We start from the raw sequence: 21,525 nt of genomic DNA, 5'->3' as shown, positions 1-21,525 counted from the left end.
TCCTTCTTGTGTAATTTGTGTAGGAACAAAATACATTGAGATTTCATGTAATCATTTTATTTAATTAATTTAACGTACATCCTTTTCCAGGGTAATACAATATTAACTTAAAATAAATACTTTTTATACAAACAACAATAAAATAGGAGCCAATATACCATTATACATTTATAAGTTGTGTTCTGTAAAAGTGTACAGCTGAATAAAAGCAGTTTAAAGTGGCAAAGTGGAGGTGACAGAAGTAGTAGGCTGAGTTCATCTCAAAGTTAAAATCCTCTGACTTGAACAAGGGCAAGCATGTTGCTTCAGTGGGCAATTTCATTGTTGTAGCTATTTGAAATTTGTAATGATAGCTATGGGATGAGGTTGACCTTGAAAGGAGTGTGCCCTTGTTAAGGCAATAGACGTCAGCAAGCAATGGCTGCGTCTATACCCCCGCTGGATGCCATTCTGTCCTTGAGGTGATTTACGAAATCCACCTGGGTTTGTGAAAGTACTCGGTTGATGACAGTTTTTGGGATCCAACCCTGTAGGTGATAGAGCAGGGCAAACCAGCATTAGAAATGACACTCATTAACTAACTGAATTTTTTAGATTGTCTTTCACTGTAATTGATTAAACACTATTTTATCATTAAACAAATGATAAAATCAATGAACTCACAACTGTTTAAAGGTATGCTACATTGTTTTTTTAAAACATCTGGAATCATCAAAATACTGTAGACTGCATTAGACGTTCTAAAATTCACCCACACTGGCTGGGAACAGGACACCTCCTCAAACTTGCACCGTTGGTTGACTCCCAGGGAAACCCGGAATAAGAAGCTTTGAATAAGAAGCGTATGCCAAATGCATAAAACATCATTGACTTACTTTTAGGTCTAAACTGAGCAACCAGGTAAATTTTGTCTTATTGGGGTCATCTGCACTTGGTCGCATGACAATACAGGTGGGTCCATTCTCAGCCCTTTGAAAACAAGATAGATTGTATATATAGTGCATACATACATTCCAAAGGGTTTGAATTATATTTGACTTCTGATTTTACTTACCTTACAAATCCTTTCTGCTCAGGCATACCAGGGTGCTGCGTGGACATCCCGGCCAGAAAACAGGTGGATCCCCTTCGCTTGGCATGACGGACATTTACAAAGTCTCTTGGGCCCACCACATTTCCTGGTGTTTCAGCCGAAATCTCGTGAGTTATCATAGTTTCCTGACCAATCTTCTGAAGAATCTGTGAGGGAGCAAAAGTGTACTTGATACTCAATATCTCCAGGCAACAGCAAGTTTAGGTTTTATTGTGAAGGAGGAATGTAAGACGCAAGAAGAGAAGCAGCAACTTTTAAATCGTAGTAACCATATATAGCATATTTCATACAAAAATAATGGATTTATCAGTAAATCAGCCATTTTTACCCACCTTGACTTGCTTGACATTTGGGTTCCACTCCCCCATTTGTTCCATGTTATCTACCAGCTCATCATAAAGGTCACCAGTCTGCTGTTCCAGGGTCACTTCCAACTTAAAAACCTTTCCAATGCCAGGCAAGACTTTACTCATGACCTTCTCCCCATTGATCTAAGAGACGGAAAGCAGCGAACACAATTTGAATTATTATTATTACAGTTATATTGGTTGTCACCATGGTCACAAAGTGCTATATAAAACGTATTTATTTAAAAATATGCCATGACGTACGCTTTCAATCTCAGTTTGCCAGCCATCCTGGTCCTTAAGAATACTGATGGACTTCTGCAAAGCTTCTTGCCCTTGTTGCACATAGCACTGGTCAGCTTCACTGTATGTCTCCTCTGCAATTGGACTGCCTGTGATCAACAATATATGTATAAATAAGACACATCATGTTGCACATGAGCAGATTGACTACTAGCTAATACACGAAACCTGCCAATGTGTGTGATCTTTTCTTTAGTTGAATATAGATTTTGATATCGCAGTTCATTGACATCCTAAAAAAATCCCAACTTTTAACCACTTCAAGATTATATGCCCACCAAAGAAGATAGTCTTTGAGTTATTTGTCTTCAGCTCATTCATATTTCATTTACTGGATCATTTTTTTTTTAGTTCACTCCTTTACAGGTAAGTTCAAGTAAAAAGGTAGACAATGTATGTCAGGTTCTCAGGATGAGGCAATGAGTCGGAGCAAAGTTTGTTCATTTTCTAAGGTAAATGGGGCATGACATAGCAACACACAGTGTGAATGCAACATTTTAGGGGAGCCAAATTATAATGGGCTGCGGAATCAAGTCTAGTCTTAAAGATTTTTAGTAGTGCCCCTGGGCCCATATAATATATCTGCCTGTATTGTTAGACCTAGGTGCCAACAACAGATAAGCATCTTCATGAGTGAGTTACCTTAAAGTACAAATGAAATCAAAACTAGCCATAGGATATTGTTAGCTTAATCTCTGCCAACTGTCAGTTCTAAAACCCATTTCCACATCTTTCTGAATGAAATGTCTACTTTACTACATCCATCCAGCTCGCAGCAGAAAAAAAAACAAGCCACATCCACTGTTTTCTCATTTAATATTATTTTCTCATTTTCTCATTTAATATTATATTATATTAATATTAATATGGAAAAAAAATGGTTGCAGTCACTGTTTCATGCTGACTTTAAGGAAATATTCTGAATACAAGACAAATAGCAGTTTAATTGGAAACTCACAAAAACAACAGCATTATTGCTACTGTAATATTGTTTAAATGCTAATATTAATCATAATATATACATGATGGCATATTTGTTACCAATATAAACATGGTGTTTCAGATAACGGCCAGTACCTGAGTAACTTGTGTGTGCATATATGAATAGTTCAGATGCAAAAACCAGTAAATGGCATCTGAAATGTTCTCTTAAAATGAGTATTTTTGTCTTATTTTTGTGTTATTTCACTTGGAAAGCAATGAAAAGAGCTTGAAGAATCTGTCACTATAAAATTAAAATTACTGAGCCAACATACAATCATTTGTTATCATTATTATTATCTATTACATAAACAGTTAAAACGTACAGTATACCTGTCCCTTTATACTGGCGTTTAAGTTATATGCAAGACCTCTTACTGAGTAAGGAGCTCCTTCTTCGGATGTGGTTTATCCAAGTGCTAGTTCCAGGTCCAGAAAGCTTGTTCAATTCATGGTGGATGGCAATCATTGCGTTCTTTCTCAGACCTGATTGTTATATTTTAAAGCACAAAATTAACAGGAGGTATATTATTACAAAATGATTTCAGGAAAGTTCTTGAAAGTGCTCTTACCTGTCATATTTCTCATATGCCTGTAAGAAATGCCAGCACACAATTTGAATGTTGCAGGCAACATAATAAAACGTTACTAAAAGATGAATGGACTACACGTGAAATGTGAGCACACTGAGTAAAGTTGAATCTGAGGAGAAGCTGGCCAATTCAGCCCCTTTATAGCCCTGTCAGACAAGGCCGTGGTCTTGTCACCCCGCAGATAAAACAGCACCATCCATCAACGCAGAGGGGCGACCCTGTGTGTCAAGGATGTGCAGCGAACATGATGGCCACTATAAACATGATGTTACAGATAACAGTCAGTGCCGAAGTTCTACCCACACAGAACACCTTTGTTGCTTGTTTTACTTTCTTTTTCCAGTCACAAATGACAAAAATATACAGTGTATTTATATAAAAAATATATATCTACAAATATATTTTAAGATTTAAGTGATAAACTGCAAATATCACAAATTCCTTACGCTCCTGATTCTATTTATAGAATTAGGTCAAAATGTCAAGTTTGTTATGTGACAAATCACCAGATGCACATGCGCACACACACCACACACATGTTGGGTTTTGTGATTTATAAAAACTCTCCATAGGCATAATGTATTTTATAGTGTAAAAACATGTTTCATATGGCCTTACCATACTCCTACCCTCACTGGAAACCTGTTTGTGAGTTTTAAATTGCGAGGACACAAGTGCTCATAAATCAACTCAACATTGTAAAACCTAGGTCATACTTTCTCTCTCACACACACACATACACTTGGGTGACCATTTGCACAAACAACAGATCAGTTCTGCGGTAATGACTTCAAGTGGCTGGTCTGACAGCCTTGGTCTCAGTGCCAATAGAAACTTTTTCTTTTCCATAGGAAATATTTGTTTAAGGACTGGTATTGAGTTTGACATAAAATCAACTTGTTCAAGAACATTTAAGCAATATCTTGTGATGGGAAAGTGGCTTTTTTAGTGAAAGGACCTTAACCCACAACCCTTTGTCTCTCAAAGTAATTTATACTTTAGGCCTTAACCTTTATCAGGCCAACCTCTAATCAGAAATAGTTTAAATAATAGCCAGATGCTATTGAAATGAAGCTGTATAACGGGAGCAAATTAGAGCTATCTGACTACTAACTTTATTGAATTAGATACAGGATAAATTAAATGAGTTCATGATTTCATAAAAATATATCCAAATTCAAAGGAATTTGGGCATATGGGAAAACGATTGTATATAACTGCAGAAAACTTTTTCACAGAACTACATTTCTTTCTTTTTTTACCATTTTGAAATATACCAAATAGAATATTTACAATGACTGTATTTGGAATATTTAGAGTTTTTAAATGCAATAATAATTAAACTGCATTTAAAACAGACAGTCCTGATACGAAGTTAAACAATTCAAACAAAAATAACTGTTACCTTGACATTTCATCACCTTAGAATTATAAGGTTCTATCTGACATTTTTGTCAAAATTTAGTTATTCACATATTCTTATTAAATAACAACTTATTTACATTATGTGATGTTTTTGTATAAGTTGTTTACATTTTAAAAATTTTTATTTAAAAAACAAAAAAGGTTTTATCTACAAAGTTTAACTCTAGCTTGGCTCTATAAGGTTCTTTCTGTGAGCCAATCAGTAATTCGAATGCACACACTAGGATCAATCAGCATCAACTTTTTCATTTTGCCACATTGCTCCGTTGACAGTGGGAAAGACCAAAAAGAAACACAAAATATGAGTCAACTAAATAAAGCCGCACCACACAAAATTGAGAAGAAACCTAAAACTGAAAAGATTTGAGTAAATTTGATGATTTAAAAGCATATTTTGAGATCGAGATGAAATGTTAAATTTTACATTGTTGATAAAGAAACAGTTATTAAAATATTTTTATATATTAAATATTTGTATGTGTGTATAGTCAGTGAAACATTTTCAGTGTTTATTAAACTCATTTGCTCATTGTCGGTTTTCTATTAAAGTCTTTAAATTTGATATTAAGCCTTTAAGGGCAAATACTTAATTTAATTCATGGGGCATATAATTTAATAAATATAATTCAACAGTTTATATAAAGCCTAAAATTCAATAACTATTACTATACTAATTACATAAAATTAACAGCTGCACTGGATAAAATATTTAGCAAAGCCTTGTATGTTTAATTTTGAACATAAAAAAATATTCATTCTAAAACATTAAATAAATGTTACAGAAAGCAAAAACTTTCTCAAGCATCGACCCATTGTTACAACAACAATTTAATTTTTTTTGTGATTGTATGTCTTGATATGTAATGCTATAAGTAATGATCTTCCAGATAAAATCTTATAATTCTAAGCGGAAAATGACTTTTTAGAATTAGAAGGTTCTATCTGCATTTGCCCTGTTTATTTTACCTCAATTTGCTAAGGTAAGAGAATTTTGATAATTTACATTGAGTACATTTAGGGTCTCTGTCATGTTAATGTATGAAAGAGAACTGTTACACACATATTGTTTGCTGTATGGAATGCCAAAACTTTGAGGCTCAATATCTCAGAATCATTTAGAATGCAGATAAAACCTTATAATTCCAAGGGGACGATTTATTATTAAAAGTTTTAAACTTATTTACCAATCACAATAATCATGTACAGGGGTTGGTCAATAAAACTGAAACACCTTGTTTTGGACCACAATAATTCATTAGTATGGTGTAGGGCTTCCTTTTGCTGCTAATACAGCATCAATTCGTTTTTGGGAATGACAAATACAAGTCCTGCACAGGGGCTGGAGTAAAATTGAGCCTATCTTTTTGCAGAATAGTAGCCAGATCACTACGTGATGCTGGTGGAGGAAACGTTTTAGATTCACTCCTCCAAAACAGCCCAAAGTGGCTCAATAATATTTAGATCTTGTGACTGTGCAGACCATGGGAGATGTTCTACTTCACTTCTATGTTCATCAAACAACTCTGTCACCGGTCTTGCTGTGTGTATTGGTGTATTATCATCCTGATACACGGCATCGCCTTCAGGATACAACGTTTGAACCATTGGGTGCACATGAAGAATGGTTCAGAAGTCCTTGGCAATGACGCGCCCTTACAGCACAAGTATTGGGCCTAAGGAATGCCATAATATTCCAGCTCAAACCATCAATGAGTATGTTTGCAAAGACACCAATACTGTGATTTTAATCTACCATGTAATCAGACGTTAATCCGACAATTCATAATTGTATTAAACACAAATCAAAATAAGATGTGGAATTTTCCTATTTTAGTCACATTATTGAAATGCAGTCCAGACATGTAAACACTTTAATCAAACTTTTACTGTTATGTACAGTTGAAGTCAGAATTATTAGCCCCTCTTTGAATTATTTTTCTTTTTTTAAATATTTCCCAAATGATGTTGGCAGAGAACAGAGAAAGGAAATTTTCACAGTATGTCTGATAATATTTTTTTGATGACTATTTTTTTATAGCCTACAGAACAAACCATCGTTATACAATAACATGTCAAATTACCCTAACCTGCCTAGTTAACCTAATTCACCTAGTTAAGCCTTTAAAAGTCACTTTAAGCTGTATAGAAGTGTCTTGAAAAATATCTAGTAAAAGATTATTTACAGTCATCATGGCAAAGATAAATCAGTTATTAGAAATGAGTTATTAAAACTATTATGTTTAGAAATGTGTTGAAAAAATATTTCTGTTAAACAGAAATTGGGGAAAAAATAAACAGGGGGGGGGGGCTAATAATTCTGACTTTAACTTTAACTTTTTGCCACATCTTGGGACATAAAAGTCCATACACTATTCTCTGCACCCACCGAGTCGTTACAGAACTACAAACACCCGCATCTCCAAGTGCACACACGGGGGAACTCCTGGACTCTTGTCCATCACCACCGTCATCATCATCATCATCATCAATGAACACACTTTTATGCAGAAGTTTTCTTTCAAATCGACGTGCGGTATCCAATTACAGAGGCATTAATGAAATGTTGTTGAATGAAAGTGAAACTGCCAAACCACAGTTAAAGTCCAAAAATTAAATGCGAAGCACACAAAATTACATGAAATTCCGGAGAAACATTGGATAGTGTCGTGACGTAATGACGTTAATAAATCTATGTATTATAACATGATAACATGAAAGGAACATTCCAAAAGCAACTCATATAAACAACTTAATCTAAACCTTAATCTCATTTAGATATAGATTAAGATAAATAATTTGATTATTGATGTCCATGTAGATCCACCTTCATGCTTTTCTCTGGGCATGCAACAGTCTGAGTGGTATGCTTTTTTGGGGCTTCTCCACACTGTAACTCTCCTGAATGTGGGAAAGACAGTGAAGGTGGACTCATCAGAGAACAAAACATGTTTCCACGTCCACAGCTCATGATTTTCAATGCTGGCATCATTGAAACCAACGTTTGGCATTGGCACAAGAGACCTAATGTTTGGCTATAGGAGCGCAGCCAAGTATATTGACTCTGTGGAGTCCCTTGACCATTCTTGGTGGTATGCTGGCATTACCCTGGATGCAATGGCTGTTGATACATCCCACAAAGACTTGCTGTCTTGGTCACAGATGTGCCAGGGAGGCAGGCACCAACAATTTGTCCTGTTTGAATTCTGATATGTCACCCATAATGTGTGTATAGCAATATAACCAAAACTGTGCGTTTACTCTGCTAATTAACCCTCACACTCAGCTTTTACTGGTGGAATGTGCAGTCAATGAAGATTGGCCACCAGGCTGGTCAAATTTAGCCATGAAACCTGCAATACTAAATTGGCCAGTGTTTTAGTTCAACCCCTTTATATTCAAGACATTTTCAATTTTTAAAATAATAAAAAATAAATAAAACTACACAGGTATGTTCAGGCCAGCACAGGTTTTATTCAGAAGGACTTTGTCAAGATTGGCTTTACATGCAATCAGTGTAGAACACCTCCCTTTAAAATGTGTTGTGCGTGTGCAAGTTTACATTGTGAGAATGACCGAAGTGACAAAGTGCAAATCACATCATGGGCACTAACCTGGACTAGACTACTAAAAAAGGAGGCACTTCATTGTTTTGTTTTTTTTGTTTTTTTTTTTCTAAAGAATGTACTCACTTCATGAGTTCTACAAAAAAAAATCTTTTTGATTCTTCTCATCAAATATATACTACTTCATTTCCCTTTAAGTTTGGTCATTGTTTTAAAAGTTAGTTCCTTTTAATGCAGTGATAACATATTCGTCACGCTGTTGCACAGGTGACACAGGTGAGCAAACAATAAGCTCTCAGTTTTTAGAAAGTTTCACCATTTTCTTTTCAAATTTTAGCTGTTGAATTTCTTCAGAGGTGCAATGGAGAAATACAAGTAAAGTTTAAACCAGTGGGTATTTACTTAACCTTTTTCTCTTCAAATTACTCTAACCATTATAGTTTTCTGTTTGACTCCATCCTGTTAGGAGTATGTTGGAAAAAGAAAACCTTCCCTTTATGTTTCCATAGATCAAATCAACACTTACTCACAATTTAGAGTGCAAGAAACAACTAATAAAATATTAAGCATCATTATTGAACACATCAGATTAATGATTGAAATTAACATGGCACTTAGCACACACACTTTGCCATTTTGATAAACTTGATTATACCTTATCTTAAGAACTTTGAGGCATACACAAACCTTGGAATGGCATTGTAAAAGTAATATACTCTGTTCCTTCTTCAGTCACTCACATGAGTTTGGATACAAATAAACTGTCCAGTACATAAAGAAACATTTGAACATAACAAAACTATCAAATATTCTCTACAGATGAGATATCACATAGCCTATATCAGGGCAGTGTGTTCTGGATTCCAATTTTGCACAATTAGTACATTGAATTCAATACACTGAAAGTCGGGGGAAATAAATTCAATATCTTCCTACAAGCATCTGATTACAAACTGAATACATAAAAAAAACAGCTGCTGAGGTATGAAATTGTACGTGTCTGGTGTCCTGTGTGTATGTATATGTGTGCATAAAGTGGGGTCATTTTTAGTTTAGTGGTTGAATTATAGAAGAAATCATGCTCTTGGAGCTGCCACGATAGCTTAGATTGAATAGTCCAGCAAATTCCCCAAATCAGCATCGAAATGCCTGCAAAAGCTGAAGAAATCATTTTAAATAGCTAACTTTCTGTAAATAAGCTAAAAGTGCTACTTGTTAATAATACCAAGAGATAAGAAGGACCCCCTGACTAATTTGTTGTGCTGTAAATACTGTAGCTATGTAATGGTAGAAGGCTAGTTAACCAAATAAACACACCACACCCTTTGATGGCTCTACCCTTCACAACTGCCAATGCCCTTTAGGCACAAAGGAAGTAACCATACCGAGATAACTCTAGCTTTTGAACATGTATTGTATAACACACTGAGCAGAGGAGATTTTAGATAATTGAAATAGAGGGCTTCATTGGACTTTTTCAGTGATATCACATAATTTGTAGATGACAAGTTCCTATTTCCTTGTGCTTTTAGGACTTTCCTAATCAAAATATTGCAAAAGTTATTTAAATACTTGGTCTTTCCTTTAGAAGCTCCTGAATTCTTTGGCCTAAGAGTATGCTAATTAATTTGGGTTGAGTTTGGAAGTGTTGCGAGAAAAAAATGAGCAGGCAGGCATCACTGAATGAACGGAGGAAAAATGAGTGTGTGTGTAGTCTTATATTTAATATTCTCCTTAGTAAAAGAAAATTTAAAGAGACCCCTTCCAATTCCCTGTGGAGGCCTCTCTTTGTCAATAAAACCCCCTGAATAATACAAGTTAAAATTCTGTCATTGTCAGTGGCTCTTCACTGTGTGAAGGTGAAGGAATGAACATTGCTGTCATTAAATGGATAGATAACGATCTTTAAATAGGAGTTGATTTGCGCCTGTTCTCCTGGAGTTCCGTGGATGGATACTGTGGGCCAAGCAAGGAAAACAGGCGCTTCCACTGTCTGTTCACTGGTCTTTAAGACCTGGTGAGTTCCTCATTTGGATTCATTCCTTACTACATCACTCGGGCATTTTTGATCACTGTAGTCCCACAGCAATCTGTCCACTAGGGGGCAGAGTTTGTCATGGAGTCAACAGAGTTGATGCTGGAAGACAAGACCCGACTTTGAGTAATATAGTATATATATATGTTAGTGCTGTTATATCATGCTCTTGGATGGATGTCATGCTCTTTCACATGCAAATGTACAATCAGGGTTGAAACTTAGTACACACATTGCAAATTAGGTAGAATTTTTTCTTATTATTTATTAATCGTTTTATTAAAAAAAAAATGTTTCTCCTGCAATAGCTGTTAGATAAAATTAATAAAATAAATAAATAAACGTTTTTCATGATGTGCTTTTTAGTTCAGTCTAAATGTGTCTGCCAGATATAGATTTTTCCAAACAACAAAGATCACAAAGTTGTCATTAAGAGAATCATTTGCATCTTGGCAAGAATATTTAATGCAACTGGGAAATAAAGGTAGTTAACAGTAGGTATTTAATGCTGCCACTTAAAATTGTGTAGTCTATAATTTTTTTCTTGAAAGAGCTAGATTCTTATTCCACAAGGATGAATTCAATGGAACAAAAGTGACAGTAAATCTATTTCCAATGGATTTCTCTTTCAAATACAAATGTCAACTTACACATCTGCTTTCAACATTAATAATAGGAAATTTTTATTGAGCCCCAAATCAGCATTTTGGACTGATTTCAGAATAATCATTTGACAATATTTCAGGGAAGGTATATGCCGAAGCATGCTAATAGGACTTTTAATTTGCCAGTAACCTGGGTTAATCGTTTCCGATGAAGTGTATGCCAATGCAAATTTGGTGCGTTTAAGGTCTGTTTTCTTTCAAAATCAGCGATCTCCACTGGCTGAGTGATATCCAATGTAAAGTGGGTCTCAGATTTTACAAGACACACAGCATTAAATTACATTTTTTCCTGCCACGTCTTTATAATATGAGCATTTATTTTACCCCAGTATAACCAATGGAGTTTCTGCGCTAGCCTGCCGATTCTGACGGGTGTGTGCAGCAAACGGCTTTTTGTCTTGTTTTACGCTTGAGCAACTAAATGAATGCCAAAGTCTGACTGTATTTGAATAACTGATTGTATTTGAATTACATTATAACATTGTTGCTGTAAAAGGAATCGTATAAAATGGAAAAAACTCACAATAACAGACCACCGGAAGTTTATCAGTATGGGAAAAACACTAGCTCAGCATATACCCTATTATATAGCTATGTGTAAAATAAACTCACCGGCCACTTTATTAGGTACACCTGTCCAACTAGGCATGGACCGGTATAAGATTCTGACGGTATGATAACCTTGGATAAAAATATCACGGTTTCACGGTATTGTGATTACTGCTCTAAAATGTATTCTTTTTAAATGTCTGGGTAAAAAACAAAAAGTTTTTTCCCCTTAGAACACAATATATTTTATTTTGAGAAACATTTAAGATGTTTTAGAACAGTAAACACTTCAGGCTAAATAATTTAAATCATTCATTGACTTCTGCTGTCTTCATTAGTTTCAAAAACACTGATTTCTTTACAATTTAAAACGGCATCTTTGGATATTTTGTCTGCTGGAGATACTGTTCTCCTAAAAAACAAACTAAAAATGAAAATAAAAAAAATCATACACATACCTTAGGAACGGTATAGCAGAACATTCTGATGGTTTTAAAACCTTGACAAAAACGGTTATCGTCCCATGCCTATGTCCAACTGCTGCAAATGCAAATTTCTAATCAGCCAATCACATGGCAGAAACTCAATGCATTTAGGCGTGTAGACATGTTCAAGACGATCTGCTGCAGTTCAAACTGAGCATCAGAATGGGGAAGAAAGGGGATTTAAGTGACTTTGAACGTGGCATGGTTGTTGGTGCCAGATGGGCTGGTCTGAGTATTTCAGAAACTGCTGATCTACTGGGAATTTCGCACACAACCATCTCTAGGGTTTACAGAGAATGGTCCAAAAAAGAGAAAATATCCAGTGAGCAGCAGTTCTGTGGGCGCAAATGCCTTGTTGATGCCAGAGGTCAGAGGAAAATGGCCAGAGTGGTTCAAGCTTATAGAAAGGCAACAGTAACTCAAATAACCACTTGTTGCAACAGAGGTATGCAGAAGAGCATTTCTGAACACACAACATGTCCAACCTTGAGGCAGATGGGTTACAGCGTTGCCTAGTCTGATGAGTCTTGATTTCTGCTGCGACATTCAGATGGTAGGGTCAGAATTTGGTGTCATAATCATGAATGCATGAATCCATCTTATCTTGTATCAATGGGTTAGGCGGTGGTGTAATGGTTTGAGGGATATTTTCTTGGTACACTTTGGGACCAATTGAGCATTGTCTCAACGCCACAGCCTACCTGAGTATTGTTACTCACCATGTTCAATTTTTTGACCAAGGTGTACCCATCTTATGATGGCTACTTTCAGCTGGATAAAGCCCTATGTCATAAAGCACAAATCATCTCAGACGTTTTTTCTGATAATGAATTTACTGTACTCATTTGGCCTTCACAGTCACCAGATCTTAATAGAGCACCTTTGGCATGTGGTGGAACCTGAAGTTTTCTTCATGGATGTGCAGCCGACAAATCTGCAGCAACTGCGTGATGCTATCATGTCAATATGGACCAAAATCTCTTGAGGAATATTTCCAGTCCCTTGTTGAATCTATGCCACAAAGGATTAAAGCAGTTCTGAAGACAAAAGGGGGTCTAACCCAGTTACTAGTAAGGTGTACCTTATAAAGTGGCCGGTGAGTGTATGTTGAGAGTGTCAGGAGTAACGTCGAATACAGATTTGTGGCCAGTGAAAACTACAAATAATCACTAAAATAGTTTTAGTGATCCATGGTTTAAATAATTTAAAGCATTGAAAATTATGTACTAATTTGAGGTAATTTCTCAAATAAGCACATTTGTGAAACCAATGATAAAAATTCAGTAACATCTTACAATATGGAACAAATATTTAATGCTTGTTCATGTATTTACTAACATTAACAAAAAATGAATACTTGTACAGTATTTATTAATTAGGGTTCAAGGTTTACTTATTATTAAAATCCAATTCTGTGCTTGTTAATGTTAGTCAAGGCATTGTGAGAGATTGCCATTCAAATCATTCACCTATCGAAACAGAATCTTTGACTTTTCGACTTCACCCCTAGTAAATAAATAACTGCAGAAGTGTCCCATATTATAAAGTGTTACTGACAACTCTTCTGTGGAGACTTAAAAAAAGAACAAAATGATAATACATTTATGCCCCCAAGACTTTAGAACCTTCCATGAAGTGATGGCTTATAGATTTAAAACGTTATGCTGTGCCCTGTGTACAGTACTTCAGCCTGAACGTCACTGCTCTGCTCTACATGTGTGAGAGTGTGATGTCCTGATGGGGTGTTTGACCTGGTCTGTAGTTAACTACTGTGTTCTCTGGGGTGTTCCTCTGTGGAGGTGGAGGAGATCCTCACATGTCGCCTAAAGATCCTGTCCAGCAGGCTACGCCGAGGAGGCTCAGGAGGCTGGTTCCAATCCAGGTCAGGAGGCCGTGTCCCTTGTGGCCCGAATACATTAAGGTCATTAAAGCACTCTGTTTCAATCATCTGTAACAGGGAGGAGAATTAGAAAACAGTGTTGACAATGCAGTGACAATAACTTTTAATTATGCAAATATTGTTAATAACAATGTTAACAGCTGTAAAACACTATAGAATTGTTAGTAAAGCTTAATACCTCATTTTGCCATGGGATGGAGACACTGCCAGTGGCAAACTTAGAGTAAAAATCATTGTCTGTTTGGTCCAGGTTGACACCCTTAACAGTGGAGAACTGCTCGATGTCCAAAACATCTTTACAGTAGACGGCCCTGGGCTATGAAACCAGATGGGACAAAAATGAATAACAGAGCAGTAAGGGACTTTAACCACAAAGTGCTTTTATTGAGTTAGTGTTTATATATACGTAGACATAGAGTTAGGTCCATAAATATTTAGACATTGACACAATTCTAACATTTTTGGCTCTATACACCAACACAATAGATTTAATTGAAACAAGATATGCTTTAACTGCAGACTGTCAGTTTTAATTTTAGAGTATTTACATCTAAATCAGGTGAGAACGGTGTAGGAATTACAACAGTTTGCATATGTGCCTCCCACTTGTTAAGGGTCCAAAAGTAATTAGACAGAATAATAATCATAAATCGAACTTTCACTATTTAATACTTGGTTGCAAATCGTTTGCAGTTAATTACAGCCTGAAGTCTGGAATGCATAGTCATCACCAGACGCTGGGTTTCATTTCTGGTGGTGCTCTGCCAGGCCTCTAGAGCAACTGTCTTCAGTTCCTGCTTGTTCTTGGTGCATTTTCCCTTCAGTTATTTCTTCAGCAAGTGTAATGCATGCTCAATCAGATTCAGTTCAGGAGATTGAATTGGCCATTGCATAACATTCCACTTCTTTTCCTTCAAAAACTCTTTGGTTGCTTTTGCAGCATGCTTTGGGTCATTCTCCATTTGCACTGTGAAGTGCCTTCCAATGAGTTCTGAAGCATTTGGCTTAATATGAGCAGAGAATATTGCCTGAAACACTTCAGAATTCATCCTGCTGCTTTTGTCAGCAGTCACATCATCAATAAATACAAGAGTTCCTTTCCTTCTCCATACTCTTCTCATCCCATCTTTCTGGTACCAGCTGATCTTGGTCTCATCTGTCCATAGGATGTTGTTCCATCACTGTGAAGGATTTTTAAAAACTCTAATCTGCTCTTGTCCTTGATTTTGAGGCTCACCAATGGTTTACAGCTTGTGGTAAACCCCCTGTATTCACTCTGGTGTAGTCTTCTCTTGATTGTTGACTCTGACACACATACACCTACCTCTTGGAGAGTGTTCTTGATCTGGTCAACTGTTGTGAGAGGTGTTTTCTTTACCAGGGAAAGAATTCTTCCACAGTTGTTTCCGTGGTCTTCTGGGTCTTTTGGTGTTGCTGACCTCACTGGTGCGTTCTTTCTTTTTAAGAATGTTCCAAACAGTTGTTTTGGCCATGCCTAATGTTTTTGCTATCTTACTGAAGAGTTTGTTTTTGTTTTTTTAGCCTAATGATGGCTTGCATCACTGCTAGTGACAACTCTTTGAAGCTCATCTTGAGAGTTAACAGTAACAGATTCCAAATGCAAATATCACACTTGAAATTAACTCTGGACCTTTTATCTGCTCACTGTAATTGGGATAATGAGGGAATAACACATACCTGCCCATGGAACAGCTTAGAAGTCAATTGTCATGTTACTTTTGGACCCTTTACAAATGGGAGGCACATATGCAAACTGTTGTAATTCCTACACCGTTCTCACCTGATTTGGTTGTAAATACCCTCAAATTAAAACGGACAGTCTGCAGTTAAAGCACATCTTGTTCGTTTCATTTCAAATCTATTGTGGTTGTGTATAGAGCCAAAAATATTAGAATTGTGTCAATGTCCAAATATTTATTACCTAACTTTATGTAGATAAAATCTAATTTATTAGCCTCCTGTGAATATTTTTTATTATTTTTTTAATTTCCCTAACTATTTTTACAGAGCAAGGACTTTTTCAGGTTTTTTCTATAATTATTTTCCTTTTGGAGAAAGTCTTATTTGTTTTATTTCGACTAGAAAAAAAAGCAGTTTTTAATTTTTTTAAACCATTTAAAGGTCAGTATTATTAGCCCCCTTTTTTGATTGTCTGCAGAACAAACCATCATTATACAATGATTGACCATCATACTTAGCTAATTAACCTAGTTAAGCCTTTAAATGTCATTTTAAGCTGAATATTAGTATCTTTAAAAACATCTAGTAAAATATTATGTAGTGTCATAATGGCAAAGATAAATCAGTTATTAAAACTATTATATTTAGAACTGTGTTGAAAAAAAAAATCTTTCTGTTAAACAGATATTGGGGAAAAAATGTATGGGGGGGCTAATAAATTTAGACTCCAAACGTACATATATACAGAGTACACCCCTCACAGATCGGACTATTAAAATAATATTTTTTATAGGATGGTTTACAGTAATATATTTATGCACTGATTAATCAGAACCAAAGCCAAAAACAAGCCTGAAACAAGTCAAAACGACACCCAAAATTTGACACCCAAATTAATTTGTAATATATAATTTTAACAAAAATCAGGAAAAACATAAAAATATCAATTTTTTCTTTTCCTAAAGATGATAGGCGACCAAACTCTTATTTTAATAGAACTGTTTAATACAGGGGTGGCCAACTCTGTTTCTGGAGATCTACCTCCCTGCAGACTTCAGCTGCAATCTTGATCAAACACACCTGTCTTTAACCAAGTGCTCTTTCAGATCCAATTTAGTTCATTTAGTGATGTTTGATCAGGGTTGGAGCTAAACTCTGCAAGAAGGTAGATCTCCAGGAACAGGGCTGAACACCCCTGGTTTAATAAAACTGCTTTGTTTAAATGCACCAAATATATATTGATTTTCTTCACTGATAAAATATTCAATTTTAAAAAGGGAGTGTACTCATTTATGCTAAGCACTGTATATGTGTACTTTTTCCAATAATTTACATGACTAACCCAGACAATATATATATCGTTTAAGTCTGTTAAAATTGTCCATACATTTCTACTTTTAAACATGAACTGTTGTCAGAGCAGAGAGCGAGGTTCAATTATTTGAAACATGAATAAAAAGAAAACACTCATGAATCACAAAATACATAAACTGTCAACTGTATCATATTTCATACATTTTAAGGCTTCAAAATTATCAATAGGTCAGAAGAAAAAAAAGAATAAAAAAGACTTCTTTAAAATAAGTAAAAATGACTACAGTACCTTACGCTGTGTTTTGTTAACATGTATCATGCCGAGATATCTTTATCGTATATGTTTGGTGTTTAGGTATGCGTTATCACTTTTATACTGTTAGTTATATTTCACCATGAATTCTTGCTCGACTGAAGCAACTTGATTCAACCATCACTGTATTGAAATACGTTATCATTACAATCCATATTATTAATTTAATAGCTATTATGCAGAGATGTATAAAGTACTAGAGACCCAGACTTAAGTAAAAGTACAAGTACTCTATCAAAAAGTGACTTGAGTAGAAGTAAAAGTGCTCTTTAAGCACCATACTTAAGTGGAAGTACTAAAGTATTCAACATTTTTTGTACTTAAGTATTGCAAGTAGTTTATTTCAAAATTTACTACTCAAGTACTGAAAGTAAAAGTACAAGTATTGTGTAATGTAGTTATTAAAGAATGCAGTCAAAAGACATCATATTGTTTTGTTTATTTTAAATCTCTTTTTTGGGGGCACGTCATTAAGCAGAACAAAAAGAAACATGACTTACAATACTGTTTTTCTCTCACGCTTGAACCACAGATCTGACAGATTATAACAGCTTTAACACACACCTTTCAAAGTTGTGTGTCACAAAAACAGTCCATAATCCACTCAAAACGCTATTGAAACCCATTTTCGGAGCACAATTTACTGGTTGTAAACGCTGCAAACGAACGTTCTAATTCACTTGATATTGATTTTATTGTAAAAAAAAGAAAACGTGTATATTACTGTGTTAAATGAAAATCTGAAATATTTTATGGCTTATGGCTATGATTTAGTATTCAAAAATGTTTCATTTTGATTATGTTTTAATTAAATTGGTCTTAAACTTCATATTTTTCATATTTTTATAGTATATTTATTCATTCTGGTACTTTTACCATAAACCAACATCTCAACCATTTGGTAGAGGCTGATATTTTAGAAATTATGGGATGTGTTGGGGGAAAATGTATTGATTGTGTTAACTAGCGACATTAGGAGTTAAGAAATGCAATAAATAAAAAAATTCTATTGTTTTTTTTCTTGGTGTGACAGTTAAATGGTTACTTGTAATAAAATTGTGTCCTTTAATACAGCAGTAATATATATGAACTGTACCCTTAATTTGACCCGCTCAAAGAAAACACTCTTTCTGAATGTATCAAACAAAACTCATGCACAGAAGACAGCATGAGCATTTATAGCAAATAAACTAATGTAAATATTCTCCCGCCTGCTTTTTAAATGCTGACAGGCGAGGTCTTACACTCCTTTGATTGGTTATTGTCTTCACTTTCTCAACAGAAAGGGCTGCTATCGGCTTTAGAAATGAAAGCGTTGTTCACTGATGGCGGGAAGAACAGCCGCGGTTACAGTCTATGTATGTATAATACGCGGTTATCACAGGTAATCTATAATAGACACAGTGGAGAAAACTTGCACCTCATACACGCCCAGGTCTGGATCCACAAGTATCGCTTTAACAGCCAAGAGGAGATGAAAAGTTACCTCACAAACAGGCCAGCGGGTCAAATGTCCAAAGTGAGAGAGGCAGAGATGGAGTCTCACAACATTTCTCTGTAGTAGTGAAATAGCGGCACGTGTATACCGATATCGACCATTTTGACACCTCTAGTAACGAGTAACAATGCAGCTCATGAAAAATCTATCGGAGTAAAAGTATTAAACTCATCAAAAATATGTACTTAAGTAAAAGTGGAAGTAGGAGAAAAAAACAATACTCCAGTAAAGTACAGATACTGCCTTTTAGTACTTAAGTACAGTAGTGAAGTAGTTCTAATTCGTTACTATACATCTCTGCTATTATGCTATTGTGTTATAATGTTTTAAATAAATTTTGTTTACTTCTGGAATAGTGAACAGAAAGTGGAGTTTTGTTTGAGCTATCCTCCTCACCATCTCCTAACAACAAACTAACAGTCTGTCCTAGTCCTCAGACCGATGTCTTTAGAAAAGAAATACCAATCCTGACCTGAAGCAAATTTTCAGATTTTGATTCAAAATTACAAAGTGTTTTTTTAGTAGCTTACCAGTAGTCAGTAGCTTACCTGCGCGCATTCATTATTCACATCGAGAAAATAATTGTGAGCTCACAAATTGCAGTCTGTTAATCTTGATGTAAAACTCACGTCAGGCACAAATGAAGGTTCCAAAATGCCAGCCTCTAGTCTCTTGAAGTTGATGTTCTTGAAGAACAGATGGGCTTTGACTCCAGAAGCTCTGTCTGCCTGACAGCCGAGCCTCTGCTTGGGATCTTTGGATAACAGCTGTGGGACAAGGGGTAAATAACAACACATTTTGAACAAGGGTTTATATATTATTTTAAAGCAGCATGTATTGTATCATGAAGTACCCAAAGTTTAGTAGCTTCAAAACAAATCAACAGAAAGAGACCTTTAAATGGGTAAAGCATCTTGAAACTAGGGTCTGCAATCACAAATTACACACATGAATGAGGCTTCGCAAGTTTCAAAACTTTCATTTGATCATCATAATATGCTAACACAGAAGCTTTCCCTCTAAATAACAGCAACTCTAAACATCATTACTGTCGTTTTTAATTCCAATTAAATATTTTAAAAGGTTAATTATTCCTTGATTAATTTTTAGCCACACACATCATGTTAGTTAGTTAATTTATATAGTACATTTTTTTACAACACAACATTGCCCAAAGTGCTGAACACACATAATACTAATTTAAAAAAGTCCTACATCACATACATAACAGTTAAAACATAAGACAAACCCCGCAATATTAAAAAGGCTCAAATGCTAAAGAACAAAGATGCAGTTTCAGAAGCTTTTTAAAAACAGAGTTGGAGCGTGTCTAATGGGGGGTGGAAGCCCGTTCCAGAGTTTTGGGGCAATAACAAAAGCCCAATCCCTACTTCGCTTACACCGGGACCTTGGTACAGAAAGAATAAACTGATCAGAAGACCAACCAGAATTATATACATGTGGAAGATCTGATAGGTAAGGTGGTGCCACATTTAAGGATTTATAAAAAAAAAATCATTTAAAATCAATCCGTGACCTAACAGGCAGCCAATCCAGAGAGGAAAAAACTGGGGATATGTGCTCATACTTGCAAGTCCCTGTGTTAAGTCTCGCAGCCACATTTTGGACTAATTGCAATCTATTTAGGGCATTTTGACTAATACCCACATACAAAGAGTTGCAATAGTCAAGTCTCCCCAAAATAAAAGCATGCATCCCCTCTCTCAAGGTCATTAAAAGAGAGAAATGACACACTTTTGCCACAAGTCGTAAATGGAAAAAACAACTAATTTTACTTGTTTGTTACATTTCAGATTACTATCGAACTGAAACCCTAAGTTTCTAACAACAGGTTTTTGATAAGGCAAGGCAGGGCAAGTTTATTTATATAGCACATTTCATACACAGTGGCAATTCAAAGTGCTTTACATAAACAAGAATAAAAGAGACAAGTATAAGAAAATAAAAACAAATAATAAAAATGATTAAAAACAGATTAAAATGTGTTAAAACAGGTTATAAAAGAATGAAAAAGAAAGGAAAGATACAATAGCGTGATCTGTCGGATGCAGCACAGTGCTCATTCAGTAAAGGCACAGCTAAACAGATGTGTTTTCAGTTTTAATTTGAATGTGCTTAATGATGGACCACATCTGATCATTTCTGAAAGCTGATTCCAGCAGTGGCTGTACGAAGTAGCTGAAAGCCGATTCACCCTGCTTTGACTGAACTCTTGGATTTTCTAGTTTATGTGATCCTAAAGATCTGAGTGATCTGTTAGGTTTGCATTCAGTGAGCATATATGTAATGTATTGAGGTCCTAGGCCATTTAGGGATTTATAGACAAGTAACAATACTTTAAAATCTATTCTGAATGTAACTGGGAGCCAGTGTAAAGACCTGAGGACAGGTGTGATGTGCTCTGGTTTTCTGGTTCTGGTCAGAATCCTGGCCGCAGTGTTCTGAATGAGCTGCAACTGTCTGACTGTCTTTTTGGGAAGGCCCATGAGGAGACCATTACAGTAATCCACCCTGCTGCTGATAAAAGCATGAACAAGTTTCTCTAAGTCTTCACTGGCAACAAAGCATTCTTGCAATGTTTTTGAGATGATAGTATGCTGATTTACTAACTGCTTTGACATGACTATTGAAACTCATATCTGACTCCAGAATAACACCAAGATTTTTGACCTTATTTTTTGTTGTTTGACCCTTAGAGCCAATGTAAGCATTCACCTTGAGAACCTCATCTCTGTTCCC

The 21,525-nt window shown here is 35.5% G+C and overlaps 2 protein-coding genes across 4 annotated transcripts in view; both read right to left on the bottom strand.

Annotated features, from left to right (window-relative positions):
• Nucleotides 1-95: 95 nt before the first annotated feature.
• Nucleotides 96-3,640, bottom strand: star (steroidogenic acute regulatory protein). Its single transcript, XM_056464262.1, has 7 exons — nucleotides 3,297-3,640; nucleotides 3,103-3,210; nucleotides 1,705-1,832; nucleotides 1,426-1,584; nucleotides 1,055-1,239; nucleotides 876-969; nucleotides 96-527 (listed from the first exon to the last, which is right to left on the bottom strand). The coding sequence occupies exons 1-7, from the start codon at nucleotides 3,358-3,360 to the stop codon at nucleotides 408-410; spliced, it is 858 nt and encodes a 285-aa protein (XP_056320237.1). The 5' UTR covers nucleotides 3,361-3,640; the 3' UTR covers nucleotides 96-407.
• A 4,553-nt stretch (nucleotides 3,641-8,193) lies between these two features.
• Nucleotides 8,194-21,525, bottom strand: part of grk5l (G protein-coupled receptor kinase 5 like) — a 130,080-nt gene continuing 116,748 nt past the window's right edge. Inside the window, exons 13-16 of one of the 3 annotated variants that reach the window (XM_056463165.1) lie at nucleotides 19,395-19,532; nucleotides 14,118-14,255; nucleotides 13,791-13,987; nucleotides 8,194-10,442 (exon numbers count right to left, since the gene is read on the bottom strand). In XM_056463165.1, coding sequence (XP_056319140.1) covers nucleotides 13,802-13,987; nucleotides 14,118-14,255; nucleotides 19,395-19,532 — 462 coding nt within the window. In that variant the 3' untranslated portion in view covers nucleotides 8,194-10,442; nucleotides 13,791-13,801. Of the gene's footprint in view, nucleotides 10,443-10,493; nucleotides 13,988-14,117; nucleotides 14,256-19,394; nucleotides 19,533-21,525 lie in introns of those variants that run through there. The other 2 variants (XM_056463167.1, XM_056463168.1) reach the window with 2 other exon arrangements.

Source organism: Danio aesculapii, chromosome 8 (genome assembly GCF_903798145.1).
Source record: "Danio aesculapii chromosome 8, fDanAes4.1, whole genome shotgun sequence".
NCBI lineage: Eukaryota > Metazoa > Chordata > Actinopteri > Cypriniformes > Danionidae > Danio > Danio aesculapii.
This window is presented reverse-complemented; position numbering and strand designations above follow the sequence as displayed.